The sequence below is a fragment of the Xiphophorus couchianus genome, chromosome 15, assembly GCF_001444195.1.
Source record: "Xiphophorus couchianus chromosome 15, X_couchianus-1.0, whole genome shotgun sequence".
Classification (NCBI taxonomy): Eukaryota; Metazoa; Chordata; class Actinopteri; order Cyprinodontiformes; family Poeciliidae; genus Xiphophorus; species Xiphophorus couchianus.
In genome coordinates this window covers 22,517,809-22,533,347 of record NC_040242.1, presented here as the reverse complement: position 1 = coordinate 22,533,347, position 15,539 = coordinate 22,517,809, and the positions used below count along the sequence as shown (strand labels likewise).

The following is a 15,539-nucleotide window of genomic DNA, read 5'->3' as shown; positions in this document are numbered from 1 at the left end:
GGAATGGAGCACAGACATGACAGGTGGCGCCTGGAGGCCCAGTAACGCTGCCTGTCTGTCTGGAAGGCCAGAGCCAGGCCCCAGCAGAGATCTGGACGGCTGGTCGGGCAGCCGAGCCTCCTCTGTCCTCTGTGGAGTTCTCTCTGCTTCCAGGTGTTTTTACCTGATGTTCAGGGTTCTCTCAGATGTTAAAGCGGTCTCCTGTAACACACACACGCACTCACACAAACACACTCTGCATCATGCTTTTCACATGTCCTCTAACAAATCCTATTAGTGCACTTCACTCGAAAGCTAAAAACAGGCCTTCATACTTAATCCTGTTAGTTTTGACAGTGTACAGTGAAGATGTGGCATGAAGCACACAATCATATCAGCCTCATGGTGGAGGAAGTCAGATCTGCTGTCAGTAATGGATTAGATCTGATGTGTGACTGTCCAGAGCAGGTCAAAGCTCCTACTTCAAACCAGGTCATGTTTTTGGCTTCCAAACCTCTGACTCAGTTTCCTATACAGCAGTGGTTCCCAAAGATTTTCTGGGCCCCTCTATGGATTACAATAAATTCCCCCTGAAAAAAGAAAAAAAAAAAATCAACTGGGCACACACATCGTTCAACCAGACATAAACCTATACACATATTTTGTTTTCAAACTCCACTGAAGCTTATTTCACACTTCAGGTTGAAACAAAACAAACTACAAACTATCTTGACAGTGAAACACTTTCGTGTAGCTGTTTTTTTTTTTTTCATTCATCCATACTGCTTCCCGCGACCCCCCTGCAATGGCACTGCGCCCCCCATAGGGAGCGCGCCCCACACTTTAGTAACCACTGCTACAGGAACAAGAGAATTCTTGAATGCAGAATTCAAGGCCTTGTCCACAAACAGCTGGGTCTTTATAAAAATGAATATTTCCGCCTCATCTGTTGAAAGCATAATATACACATGAGGTCGGTTTCAGAAACATTTTCATCCACATGAACCTGCACAAATCTGTCCTGTAGTGTTGTTTTAAATGTTCCAAACCCATAGGGGGCAGTGCAGAGCAAAACTTTGTGAAAACAATTATGATCCCCAGGGGGGCATGACAGAAAATAGTTGAGAAACACTGCATTAAGTCAAGTGCCTTAGTAAAGTTAATAAAACACAAGGCGATGGCGTTTGGGAATCAGGTCAAAGTAAGTATGTGGATATTTACTTGCTTTATATACAGTATATCCACATTGCTTACTATTGGTGCATTATTGTGACTGTAATACTGTAATGTGCGGCACCATAAATCTCTGTTTTCTCATGTACAAACACAAATATGGAGTTTTATCAAATCTCCACTTTGGCCAAAGTTTTTAATAAATAATAGTTTATAGTAATATAAAATGGAATCTTTGAGTGGATGAACGACCAAAGAACATACAAGTGTATTTATTTTCCCACATATCCTGCATCCTAGTTATATTTGTATGAACCACACTATGCATATTCAGTAATACAATCAAGTTACATTTCTCTTTGATAATTGTTTCTTATCCTATTGTCTCTCATAAATGAATAAAGTTTTATGTATTTATTTTCGAATCTCCTTTTTATCTTATAAAATTCATTCAGTTAAATCTATCGATTACAGATGCACAGATCAGAGGTTTTGTTCTTGCTCTAGCCAGCTAAGGTAAACAAACACATTTCTCTGTTCCTGCAGAGTATGTTGGTCTTAAAAATGAACTAAATATGCTAATTAAAGAATAACCAAAATCCCAAAGACCATGCAGCAGTGCGGCAGGTTGCCTTTCTCTTCCTTCGCGTTCACATCAGGAGTCGCCAGCCCTGGAGAAGCACTGTGCTGTGACTTTTACATGGATTGCTCCCTACACCTGCATCAGAAAGCTGAATTATCAATTAGCTCTTCTGATTTACTTACACATTTGTCGGCGTTCAACTAAGTGGATGCATAATGCTTAATTTAAATGTAGACCAGCTGTTCCAGCCCAGAGAGACACTGATAGCTGTGTGAAGCTATTTCAGGAGCAGATCTGTGTTTGTGTCTATTTTCTGAATTAGGAGCACAAGCAAACTCAGGTCTGCTAACATTCAGCACCTGCAGATACAGGAGCTGTGAGCAGTTGCTCCTCGAATAATATCTTTTTGAACATCTTGTTTATCCGAACATCTTGGAGAAGTGTTTTCTGCTGTTTGTGTTCACTCTTTCTCCTCCACTATGAAGCCAAGCTCTTCATCCTGGGTCTTCTTTACTGAGCGGTCCTGACAGAGAATGGAGTTTTCTGGATTTTACGTCATTTAAATTAAAAGATTTCTGAGATATTCAAATACATTCTGCTTCCTGTACTCTATGAAACTGTACAGCAGATCATGACAAATTCATCAACGGGTGCATGATAATTATTGGCCCAATATAAAGAAAGTGTGACTTCATTCTTATCTGTCTGACATCATAACAAATTGCCTTAACTTCTCCCTTCTGCATGGACACAGATCAGCAACACAAAGGAATGAGTGTCTGACTTCTCTCATGGGTTGAGTTCTGTTTGTGTCGGCTGTTTCCAAAGAGCTTTGGAGATTCATTTTCACATCAGAGGCAGAGCTTGGTCTTAGCAGTGTGAGCCAGTTCTGTTACTGGCTAACATCTAGAGTCTGTGTGAAGGTCACCATGGCGACTGCTGTTTGTAGTCTCTGCCCTACAAGAGGCAGAAAGAAAGAAGCTAATCTCATTCAGGAGCTGATCTGTTTGGTTTTATGTTCAAGATGATGGTTTTTAAAAGAGCTCATTCATTCATTTATTTATTTATTTATTTATTTATTTATTTATTTATTTATTTATTTATTTATACCTGAGATGAATCAAACAAACTGTTTGACAGGCACAGAGTAAACATAAAGTTCATATTACATGTTATTCCACAACATGATATATTTCTGACACAATATTGATATTTTATAAATATAGAGGAGCCATATGTTGTCTCCTTGAACATTTTTTTGACATAAACCCAAACATAAAAATGATGCCCATTTTGTGAAACTTGGTCCTCTGATGTTTATCGCCTTTTATACTCTTTCATATTGTGTATTGCATGTGTTAGTATGAAGGGTGTGTAAAATGTATAGTTTTTATGTTTTGTATTTTTCATTGTTACAGAGTCAAAATCACTTTATTTAGATGCTTCACCATCAACCTTGAACACTACAATCTTTTTAGCAGATAGCAAAAAAAAAAAAAAAAGTCATTTGACAATTTTTTGTTTTTGAAATCTAATATTAAATATTTTTTCTGGGTCTGCATGGAAAAGAATTGAATGAGAAATAAATCAGTAGGGCTGTATCTCCTTTCAAGTAAAGTTTTGAAGCTTTCAAATTAAACATTTAAAGTAATACAGTAGGTGCTGACGTTCCTTGGCATCTGCTTGAATATTTTTTTGCCATGAAAGCAACAACTCACTGAACGCTTGCTGAAAATGGGTCAATAAATCAGCAGAAGTTTGATGAATTAAGTGAAGGAAAGGAAAAGGCAATCCTTTAAAATGATAGATATCGGCACCGCATGGCTTTCGTCCCCATGATAGTTGTTCTGTCACACCAGCCAGCTGCTGTTCACAGGCGTAATTCTCCAGTTTGTGGTGAGACGAGCAGCATGAGGGCGGAGGTCTCCTGCTTTTCCTACAGCAGTAATACTTTAGTATTACCACATAGAGCATCATGGAAAAGACTAATGAGATCTCTGTTCTAGTTGTCTATTTCTAGTACTGCTGATCTGGGCTTCTTCAGCAGAGGACACACTGCTTGCATTGCATAATGTGGGACTCACCAAGCGCTTGAATGCATCCTCACCATAAACTGACACTTTAATTAATGAAGACTTTAAACTCCATGTTCCAGTTTTTAAAAACTAATTAAAATAGTAATTTTGTTTACAAACAGCAATCATTTTCATTGCTTCAGTTATTATAAAAATGCCAGACAGCAGTTTAAATTTCAATCTTAACTACTCATCAGTCAATGCTTTCTAAGCACTAACTAAAGTGGGATTTGTTTTCTCTGCCTCATTTGCGCCAAAGTTGCAATAAAGACACAGTTCTGACCTAGTATCACATTTTTGAACACATACAGCAAATCAGAGAACAGATTAGGTTACAGGTAAAAAAGAAAACTGAAATTAATGGAAATAAATATCAACACATAAATTTAGGAAATATTTTGTGGAAAAGTCTTTTTTTAAAGACAACTTTCACACACCTCCTCCTTGGAGAAAGAAGGCACAAATTACTCTGGTGTGTTTTTGACCCAGTCTTTAAAAAATGTTGTCTTCAAGCTTCTACCTCACAGAGCAGCACTCTCTGTCAACTCCCCCACTCAGTTCCTTCAGACTAGCCAGAAGCAGTTAACAAACACCTGGTGGAACAGCAGAGCTCATCATATGAGCTGCTTCTGAGTGCAAAGCTGGTTGACAGAGGAGCCATGTTGTGATGACTTCCTGAAGGCTGCGTTTCAGAAAGAGTTTTTTAAAGAGACAGAGGTCCAATTTCAAGGCGTTAAATTGCAAAGTCAGATTTCTTTAAAATCATATTTGATATACAGTATACAGCATTTCTATAACAACTGAAGGTAACACAGTTACTTGATTGTGTTATAAAATGGCACTATGTGCCTGGAAAGCACACAATACTGCCGCTTTTGTGTCTCGCTATCCATTTGTGTCAAAACACAAGGATGGACAATAATTATGGACTAACCAGCACACACTGAGCTAACAAGTTGTGCCCAGTTGGATTAACTGAGCCTGGATGCACTTGTTCCAAACAGGAACAGCCTGTCATTGTGGTCTGATGCTAATGACCCTTTTTAGCCTAAAGCTAAAAGCCTAAAAGAGATGACAGAACCTGGATGAGAAGCCCAGGCTGGTTTAGAGACAGTCCAGCTGGAGACTCTCTCTCCTGTTCATGTTCAGTCCATCGTTAGAGTGTTTAGAATAAAAAGAGTTATAAAGTGTAGCAGTATACTGTCAAATCACAGCTTTGAATTCCAGAATGAAAGCTTCTTTCTCCCACTGTCAGCCTCTGAGTGGGACCTTGGTCACCATGACTGCAGTGGGAGGAGTTACAGTTCAGTTCAGCCCTGATTGCGAGCAAACAGTGGCAATGCTCAGAAAGAAAGACAGCCAGGGGAAAAATGGGAAAAATGTTCTGGGAAAGAATATAGTGAGTCTCACAGTACTAGACTGAAACCTTATATGTCCGTCTGGTCTCCCTTCTAGTTATTTGTTACTCCTGCTTCCAGGAGTCTTGGAGACTCTACCTCCCTTATGAACCCGGTAGAGTGTTTTATCAGACATGTCACCAGCAGCTCCCATTCATTACGTCTGTGGATAACATTTCTACCATCTGATCTAACACAGGTCTGACTAATGAAACGGCACTTCTGGTCATCTGCTAGGTCTTGTAGGTAATGTTCTTGTAAAATTGAGACAGTTTCAACACCAGGTGATTTCTTCTTCCTAGACAGCATTGGGAGACAGATTCACATCCTACAGTTGTGCTGTTTAAATAAAGTTGTATCACCATCTCATATTTTGTATGTAACTTGTTTAAATTTCTAAGAATAATCTTTTTTCATAATAAAATGAGGTCAAAACTGTGTTTAATTCCCATGTTCTCTGAGTGAATGGGCCTCCTGCAGGTACTCTGCTTTCCTCCCAGACTCATTTGTCACTAGTTGTTTTTTGGACAAAAAAAAACTTGCTACAGGAATTTGGAAAGTTGCTAAATATAGCAACAAGGTAGTTATGAATAAGTTGGCAAGACCTTCTTTTTCCTGATGACTATGAAGGAATTATTTATTTTTTTTTTTGTCTGGGGCTGGGGTTATTACAATGATGTATCTCCGCAAATTTCCATCAAAAAAACTTCCAGAAATTTCTTAGATTAATCTCATGATTTAAAAAACGAGAAAATATCTGAATTTGAAAAGACAAAAATTTGTAATTTTCGAAACATCCGAGTTGTTTCTAAAAAAAATTCTGAGATTAATCTAGTTTTTTCTAGAAAATATTAACATTTTCCAAAAGAAAACAAATTGAGATTTAGAGAATTGAATCCTCTTTTCTTTTTTCTGTCTACAATGGCCTGTTGTATTTTCTGCGTTCATAGCTGTTAGTTTCACTTTAAGTTTGAGTGTGTGCATAAAATCCACTGTGTCTCTGTGCTGCTCTAGGATAAAGTTAACAGGATTAATTATCATTAGAAAATGAATGAATACATACATACACAGCATTTCCTGAATTGAATCATTTCTGCTTAGTTTGCATGTGGGGTTGTGGTGGGTAATTGTTAGGTTTTGTTTGTTTTAATTGATCCGTAGAGCACTTTGAGCTGTTTTTAGCATGAAGGATGCTTTATAAATAAAATTATTTGATTGATTGATGGAAAAATACTTTCTGCTTACTCTTTGCTTGCTCCTCACCATTGGTTGTAAAGATTGTCAGAACTTTCCTTTTCCCTGTGTGATTGTTAAAAATATCCTCAAAAGAGGTTGTGGAAAATGCATAGTTAATGAAAATAAAACGCTTTATAATTAATAATTCTCTCTGGGCACCTTCTGGTGCTCCCTGGCAAGAACAGCTGTTCTAGTTGCAGCTCCTTGTCAGGGCAAAACACTCATTTGTGAGTGTGTAGGCGTGTGTGTGTGTGTGGGGTGTGTGTGTGTGTGTGTGTGTGTGTGTGTGTGTGTGTGTGTGTGTGTGTGTGTGTGTGTGTGTGTGTGTATCATGTGGGTTATAAATGAGTCCTGAAGAACGTGGCGCATGCTATTCAATAGGGCGATGTACTACTTGCTGCTCAAACTCTTTGTCAAGCTAGAATTCTTTCACAGCATTTATAGCAATTCAATATTTTGCCATTATAAATGACTTTGACTATGCTGTTGCTTTTAAGGAAGCTTGTGTAACCTAACAGTTCTTAGACTGAAGATAAATCCAGGTTCCGATTCTGGAACACTTCACTGCACCCTGCATTCATACCACTGAAGTTCTCCATGTTGTGGCCTTAAAACCTCAAAGAATTTTTACATGAGACCAAAACACGGAAGGAATAATTGTGAAATGGAAAAAAATAATATTTTTCCTCAGCCTGCACAGATAATCTGGTTAAAGTTAAAGGAAAGGGTGATTGTTGGAGTCTGGGCAGAACTCACCTTCCAGCTGAAAGTAAATGTAAATAGCCAGAGCTGAAACAGACTAGCCTATATATAGATCCAACTGAATATGTGACAATACATAAAATTATAAACTGTTTTTTTCTTTTAAGTACAAACCGCACCAGTAACAGCAAATGACATAAAATACATGATTTATTCTTAACTCTATGAAAACCAATTTACTGACAATAAGTTTACCATACAGATGTAAAATACAAACTAATTTAACATAAAAAAGCATGGATACTTTAACAGAGCTGTAGTGCAATAAGTTCACTTGAAGTAATAACTAACAGCAACCTTTAGCTACACAAACCTGACATTCTTGCAATCATTTCCTATGTTGAACATTTCCACATTTTGGATGTAACTCCCGAGATATTATTTACTGAAGATGTGTCTAGTAATTTTTAAACATAAATGGTTTCAATAGCTGTTTTCTAACTGTTATATTTGTTGTTCCTTACTTATTATGTTTTCTATTGAAATTCACAATTATTCCTCTCAAAACATGTTCATTATTAATTCCACGGCCGTCATCATTCCTGTGTTATCCCCATACCTGTCAAGTCTCCCGTTTTTCCTGGGAAACTACTGTATTTTACATCACATCTGGTTGGTTTATTGACTTATTCAACCAAGTCAAGATGAAACAGAAAGCATTTTTTTATTATTATTAAAGCAAACAAATGTACAGATGGACTTTGACTACTGACTTTATTCTTGTGCTTTTCTTCAGACACTGATGAAATCACAGAGGCTCTTCAAAATCCACATTGGGGAATAAATTAAAAATGTTTCCAGTCTCAGCAGACAAACATTCCCTGCACTTGTGCTCTATTTTGGACAGAGTTATCTAATTTAGTCTTTAGTCGAATTAGAGAGCATCATTCTTTTTAATAGTTCTGTGACTCGTGTCACTCTCTGTTTTGATTTATGCATGTATACTTGTTACTAAGATGATACAGAATGAGTTGTGGACGGACATTTTTTAATTATGTCCTTCGACAATAATTAAAAGATTAATTACTCTTTTTATACTTCCTCTGAGACCCAGTTTACAAATCCCTTCAACCCAAATCCCATTGGGTTGAAGGAATTTGGTGCCCTCTGTTGGTTAATCTGCCAAATTACAGTCTAAATCAAAACGTTTTTCAGATGATTTGTGAGATTTAGAAGGGAAACGAGGGCAGTCCTATGAAGGCTAATTTTAAAGACATACTTGAGGTTAAATGTTAACATAATATTAACAACACAGTGAACACCAGCTAATATTTAGCGGAGAATGAGTCTTTTGCAGGTCAAAGGATTGTTCCTGTTTCATTGCATGAAACAGGAACAATCCTGGAATCCAATCCCATAATTTGGACTATAATAGGGTTATTGGAAGTAGTTGGAAAAATATATATTTTGGCTAAAAGATGTCTGCTGGATAAAATGAGGTGTGTTTTGATATTATAGCTTAGATGTATTTCATAAGATATATTGTTTGACTTGGAAATACAACATGAATAGTGGATCACTACCTTTGACAAAGTAAAATGTTTATATTGATGTTTAGATATGAAACGGTTTCTTTCAACTTCCAGTTAAATTTAAAATATTCCCACATTTCACTTACATTTGTACTTTTTCAACCCTCTTTGCAACTCTGTGTCAACATTCATTTTCAAAACCAAACTGCATAAAGTCATTTATTCATTAAATAGGTGTAATATTCCCCTTATGTTCCTGTTTTAATCTATATAAATTAGTCCAACAGCCTTCTTTTTTCTTCCTGAATTGGAGCAAGGTCACAGTTTTACACAGTGATGCTGCACATCAGATTAAATTTGATTCTCGGCTTGTCCAAAATAAATAAATTGATGCAAGCAAAGTGGTGGTGGTGCATTTCCTCTGATCATCTCTAATGATGATCTAATGGCGCTGCAGTGTATTGCGGGCGCGGGCAAGTGTGGCTTAATCACTTGTAAAACTTGACTGAGTGTGTGTTAATAAACATTAGGCTGTCTCTCTTTCCCTGCTGATTAGTGGTTCATGTGCTCGCCTCTCTGCAGGCTGAAGACGCAGTCCTGAAGATTGATGGAGGGCCATGCTATTCAAACAGCAGGCACTGCTGAGACAGAAGCTCTTCGTTCTGGGCAGCCTCGTGATTGGAAGTGTCCTCTATCTTGTGGCCAGAGTTGGGACTTTGGATAGGTGAGTTATCACTGTGGCATCAGAAACATGCATCACAGACTTAAGGGCATCTTGTAATATCTTAAATCTACCGTAGCTCTCCACGGGACGGGTTCTGTAAGCTGTCTTAATGGGAAAGAATTTATTCTGTACTTCGAGAGAGAAAATACTTCCTCTGAGACCCAGTTTACAGCAACACTTCCCCAAGGCAGGAGCAGAAAGAACATGAAGGTCTAGTAGTTAAGAATGATTTTCTCTAACACCTTCAAATGTTGGCAGCCGACCAACAGGCCTTCAGCTGAAGCATTTTCTACATAAGTTCTGCGTAAACAGGTTTTGTGTAAAAAGCCAGATTAGTTGACATGTATTGTTGGAAAACCAAGTCAAGTCTTAAAAAGTTTTTCCTCACTGTAGCTCCGAAATCAGACTTTAAACTACTTCTGTTAGTTTATATTTAACTGAATGTCATTGCACCAAAATGCATGAAAGACCTGTTATCAGTGTGGAATAAAATAATTATTCACAGTGTGTTTACTTTTATTGGAAGTTTATTTAATATTAATCTTACAATGTTTAATCAGTTTATTATGTCTCACTCAGTCTTACAGAGTCATTGTTTCTCTTTTTAGCCTTCACAGTTTGCCTCAGTGTGTCAGAAGCTTAGCAACAGGCGATAAGTAAATAGTTGTCATACCTTGCGGAGGGACAAGACCAGACCGACGGCGGAGCGATTATTATTAGGCACAGAATATTCTGTCTGAAACCCATTTTTAACTGAAGGTTGCATTTTTCTCTGTGTGTGTATTAATCTGATTAGCTCCTTGGGAATGTTGGTGATGACACTCTGTCTGTGGGAGAAGGACAATATACAGTATATTTAGAGAGGTGATTCCTTTGTCTAGTTAGATCTCTTCGGAGTTCTCCATCTGCGCAGATGTGAAACAAAGCTGTGTTTTGTTCTTTCTCTTTAACAAGGTTTGGACTTTCTTAATTTTTCTCGCTCCACATCAGCATTCCAGACCAGAACAAGAAGACCTGAGTCTCCAGGTCTTCCGATTCTGGTCTGAACCAAACATGGAGAAGCAGCATGCAGTTTTCACTGAACAAATGTCTGGAAAAGTGCAAAAATTCAGAAAGACTGAGTTCCTTTAAATCAAGGCTTTAAGTCTCGGCTAACTGCTGGTTTTTCAACAGCGCAGAACCGGGCTTCCAGTTCTGACATCCTCACTTCCAAAGCTATAAAATGCCACCTTTATCACACGTACCATTATCACTAAAGGAAGCAGCAAAATAACATCCAACAGAGACATAGAGACAGCAGGTGAAACAGGAGGAGTAACCATATTGGCTCTACTGCTAAGCTAGTGCAAATTTAACTAAGCCCTTACCATGCCAAAAATAAAAAAGCATGTGCAACACAAAAGGTTCGCAAAAAGTAAGGTGTAGCAACAGAAAACGTGTTTTAATATAGACTACTTATGTGTTAGAATTACTCAGTCAAGTCTCAGGGCAGAAAATATATGGAATCAAGAAAATCTCAAACACCAGCAAATCCATGAAGTGCAACAGCAACAACAGGAAGTAGAGCAATACGTCTCCATTCCTAGAGCAGCGGGACTCAAAACTTCATGCTAAGGATTCCCAATGACTAGCTTCAACTTATAAATACATAGATTGTCATTATCTTACAAATACTCGATGGAATACATTATTCTCTCTGGTGTCATTTCAGAGCTGTTTCTGTAACACGTCAGCACATATGAAAAGCAAAGACTTCTGGCTTAAGTCACTCTGTCATTTAGTCAATTGTTCGCTGAGTACAGCATGCAGCATATTATGTTACCAGATTGTGAAGCATTCTTTCCAAAATCATTGGCATCAAGCTAGTCCTCAGTGGGTGATGCACTGCCTGAAGCCAAAGAGTTAAAATAATGAAATTGCATCATATATCTTAAGCATATTTGAGAATGGTGTGGAATGAAAAACATTGTTCTGTTGAATGTATATATTTTTGTTTTTCAGGTTACAACCCATTTGCCCCATTGAGAGCAGATTTCACCCATCTGAGCCGGAGCAAATCCCTCTTCGTACGCTGCAGTTTAAACGCGGGTTGCTCCACGAACTACGCAAGGGCAATGCCTCCAAAGAGCAAATCCGCCTGCACAACCTGGTCCAGCAGCTGCCTCGGGCCATCATCATCGGCGTTCGCAAGGGGGGCACCCGCGCCCTGCTGGAAATGCTCAACCTGCACCCAGCCGTGGTCAAGGCTTCGCAGGAGATTCACTTCTTCGACAACGACAAAAACTACGCCCGTGGCATTGACTGGTACAGGGGCAAAATGCCCTTATCCCTCCCTCACCAGATCACCATTGAGAAGAGCCCTGCCTACTTCATCACAGAGGAGGTTCCCGAGCGCATCTTCAAGATGAACTCTTCCATCAAGCTGCTGATTATTGTCCGAGAGCCCACCACCAGAGCCGTGTCCGACTACACCCAAGTGCTTGAGGGCAAGGAGCGCAAGAACAAGACTTACCACAAGTTTGAAAATCTAGCCATTGACGCCAACACGTGTGAAGTGAACACCAAATACAAAGCCGTCCGCACCAGCATCTACACAAAACACCTGGAGCGCTGGCTCAAGTATTTCCCTGTGGAGCAGTTCCACATAGTGGACGGGGATCGGCTCATTACGGACCCGCTGCCGGAGCTGCAGCTGGTCGAGCGCTTCCTGAACCTCCCCTCCAGGATTAGTCAGTATAACCTGTACTTTAACGCCACCAGGGGATTTTACTGTCTGCGATTCAACATCATCTTCAACAAGTGCCTGGCCGGCAGCAAGGGCCGCATCCATCCTGAGGTGGACCCGTCTGTAGTGACTAAGCTGCAGACGTTCTTCCACCCTTTTAATCAGAAGTTTTACCAGGTCACTGGAAGAACATTTAACTGGCAATGAAATTTGTCTTTCATACAAAAAAGATTTAAAAAATGATCTCACAAGGTATGAACAGCACTTTGTTTAGTTTAATACAAGTATATTGTGACCAAATAATACTTGATGTAAGTTTGCTCTATGTGTGTAAAATGCAACACAATAGTTTGATGTTTTCAAGTCAGTTTACATGTCTGTCTGTGTTTCTCCTCCTAAAAAAAGAACATTTTCATGCAGTGTGTTTACAATTACTTGCAAAGTAAGAGTTAGAGAAGCATAACTTCTTGAGCTCTTCTAGATTTTGTCATGTCCCAACCTGTGAAATGAGTGAAATCTGAAAATGTTGGAGTGCATCTGTAATCAGAATCCTTTTTAAACCCCTGAACAGATTAAAGTGGAACTAATTATGCATAACAACCCTTATAGAGATCTGAGAACAAACAGCATTATGAGGCCCAACGGACACAGCAGACTAGTCAGGGAGAAAGCACTAATGGAGTCTAAAGCAGAATTAGGTTCCAATAAAGAGAACCTAGGCTTTGAACATCTCAAATCTCTGTTCAATCTATCATCTGAATACGGAGAGAGAACGGCCCAACTGCCTTCCTACCAAAACTACCAAGACCTGAACATTCACCTATACCAAGAAACCACGCAGGGAGAGCATTGGTCAGAGGAGCAGCCCAGGTAGATCTGGAGAAACTGCAAAGATCCAGAAATCAGGCGGGAGAATCTCTCATCCATTAGTTGTCAACTAAGGTCAGATCTGACCTCAATGAAACAGATGCAAGAAAGAAGTCATTGAATGAAAGCCATCAGAAGTTCAGTTAGACTCCCTGATATTAAACACTTGATTATCCACCCAGCAGTATGTTGCATATGATTTGCAGCATAGTGTATTATGCTGCAGTAATTGTGAAGCATACTTTCTCCAGTCAGATAGCACTGATCTAAAAGTCGCGACAGTCTGAATGCAAAGCACTGTGGGTAAGATCACAACTACTGATATGCCTTCCTGGCAGATTTAGAACAGGGAGTGAGATGGACGTCGGATTATCACTTGAAGTAAATAAGTTATTTGTTTTTATTTCAATGTAATTAAAAAGTAGCATACTGAAAATTATTTTTGCTTTTCAGTAGAAAAATACTTGGCAACCGTTAAACCCTTGTTCAAATTGCTGACCAGCTCTTTGGACATTTTCACTGGAGTTTTAGCAGTTTGTTTTTTTTAGCTCAGACTAAAATAAATTAAATCTGTCATGTTTTTATATCAAATACAATTTCTGATTTGAATCAATTTTGTATTTTGTAAAAGAAATTGCAAATGACAGCATATATTTTCAAAAACTTTTTTTATTTTGGTCATTTCTTCTAGTAGTTGACCTGAATTCAAAGTCCAAACAAATACAAGCTATATGAAACACTATGGAGACACTCACTCGCTCTGATCTATGGAAGCACAAGGAGAGTATTGGTGAAACAAATATGACAAATTAAATATTCATAAACAACTAACTTGATTAACCACATAAATAATCAAGCACAGCATATTTCAATTCGGAAGGTCTCCTTGCCATTACCCTATTTAACTCGCTCCACAGATTCTCTGTCAAATTCAAAATGGGACAGTGAAAATTACCTCAAAATCACAAGAAACGTGTTGGAAAAATAAAATGTAATTTCAGTTTATGTACATTGTCCTGATTCACAATAAATTTCTCAATTCACTTTACAATAAAACCAATATTTTGCAGCAATCCCTAATAGTGAGCATGCATGTTCTGACAGTGGGGAGCAGAATCTTCCTTTTATAGGACTGATCCTTTGCAGAACAAGAGGAGTGTGAGCATCCACTCGATCTGACACAAACAACAAATCCAGATTCCAATCCAACTGAAAACCTGTGACAAGATTTAAAAATTATTATTCAGACATTCTGAGTCCAAACATTTTTATCTTTTTCTTTTTCAAAGAAAAGACATTTAGTTTGAGAGCTTTGTTCTATAAAGCCCTCCGGGGGGGGATTCCCCCGGAGGAGCTGGAACAAGTGGCTGGGGAGAGGGAAGTCTGGGCCTCCCTTCTGAAGCTGCTACCCAACCCCGGATAAGCGGAAGAAAATGGATGGATGGATGAATGGATGGTTCTATAAAGCACTGACCCTGCAGAGCTGAATACACACGCACAACACAGTTTTCAGATTTTAGTTGTAAATAAAAATTGAGAAGAGTGTTTGATTTTCTTTATTCAGTAAAATGTTGTGTTGGTCTATCACATACAATCCCAACAAAACACACTGAAGTTGGGTTGTAACATGACAATATGTGTGTGCTTGCAAGGCCCTGTACCTACAAATGTTTTGTTTTTTTTAACCCCTCCAGAGGTTCTTTTTGTGGGCTTCTAGAGTCCCTTTTTACGAAGTAGGCTGACAGGAAAGGGGGAAGGAGTGGAGGGAAGACATGCGGTAAACGTCGCCGGGTCCAGGAGTCGAACCCACAACAGCCGTGTTGAGGACTTGAGGCCTCCAAATGTGGGTTGCGCTAACCCCTATGCCACCACGGCACGCCCCAAACGGTTGTTTTTAAGACCACCCTCACAGACACTCATAGTGTTAAGATAAACTTTAAATGAATCAAGATAAAGCAGATGTAAGATGACAAAGAAAAACCCGTTTTTTGTTATTGCTTTGACCCAAATAGCATGTTCAGTTCAGGTGCCATAACACCATGGTGAAATGGTTTAAATATTATCCACTAGTTTTCAGTCTTTAATTTAATATTACCTTAGGCTAACCTGTTAGCCTGTAGCATCCTTTGGTTTTCAGCAGAGGTTAATCTGTCCTGTTGCAGAGTTAGAATTAGCCTGGCTTATTCAGATTCAACTGGACAGCTTTTAGGACAGCTGTTCTAAGGCGGGATATGTTGTTAAAATGAGATGTACTTTTTGTATGCTTCCTTACAACAGAGGTCTTGATAATAAGACTGTTTTTGACACAGTGTAAAAATGGGTTTAACCCATTCTCAAACTTGGAATAATCACACGTGTATTTCGCATCACTAACTGCTATCAGGTAGCCTAGAAAGCTCTAAATTCATCATAGCTTTCACAACCTGATCTTGTAGTTTTAATTTAATGATGTATTGTCATGTCCCACAGACGTTTCTTTTCCCAAATTCACCAAGCCATGCTGCAAAAGGCCACAGTAGGTAAAATAATGTTGTCCTCTAATGATT

The 15,539-nt window shown here is 38.7% G+C and overlaps 1 protein-coding gene across 1 annotated transcript in view; it reads left to right on the top strand.

The window, feature by feature from the left end:
• Positions 1-12,853, top strand: part of LOC114158130 (heparan sulfate glucosamine 3-O-sulfotransferase 5) — a 67,539-nt gene extending 54,686 nt beyond the window's left edge. Inside the window, exons 3-4 of the mRNA XM_028039400.1 lie at positions 9,260-9,401; positions 11,403-12,853. Coding sequence (XP_027895201.1) covers positions 9,295-9,401; positions 11,403-12,333 — 1,038 coding nt within the window. The 5' untranslated portion in view covers positions 9,260-9,294 and the 3' untranslated portion in view covers positions 12,334-12,853. The remainder of the gene's footprint in view (positions 1-9,259; positions 9,402-11,402) is intronic.
• Positions 12,854-15,539: the final 2,686 nt, after the last annotated feature.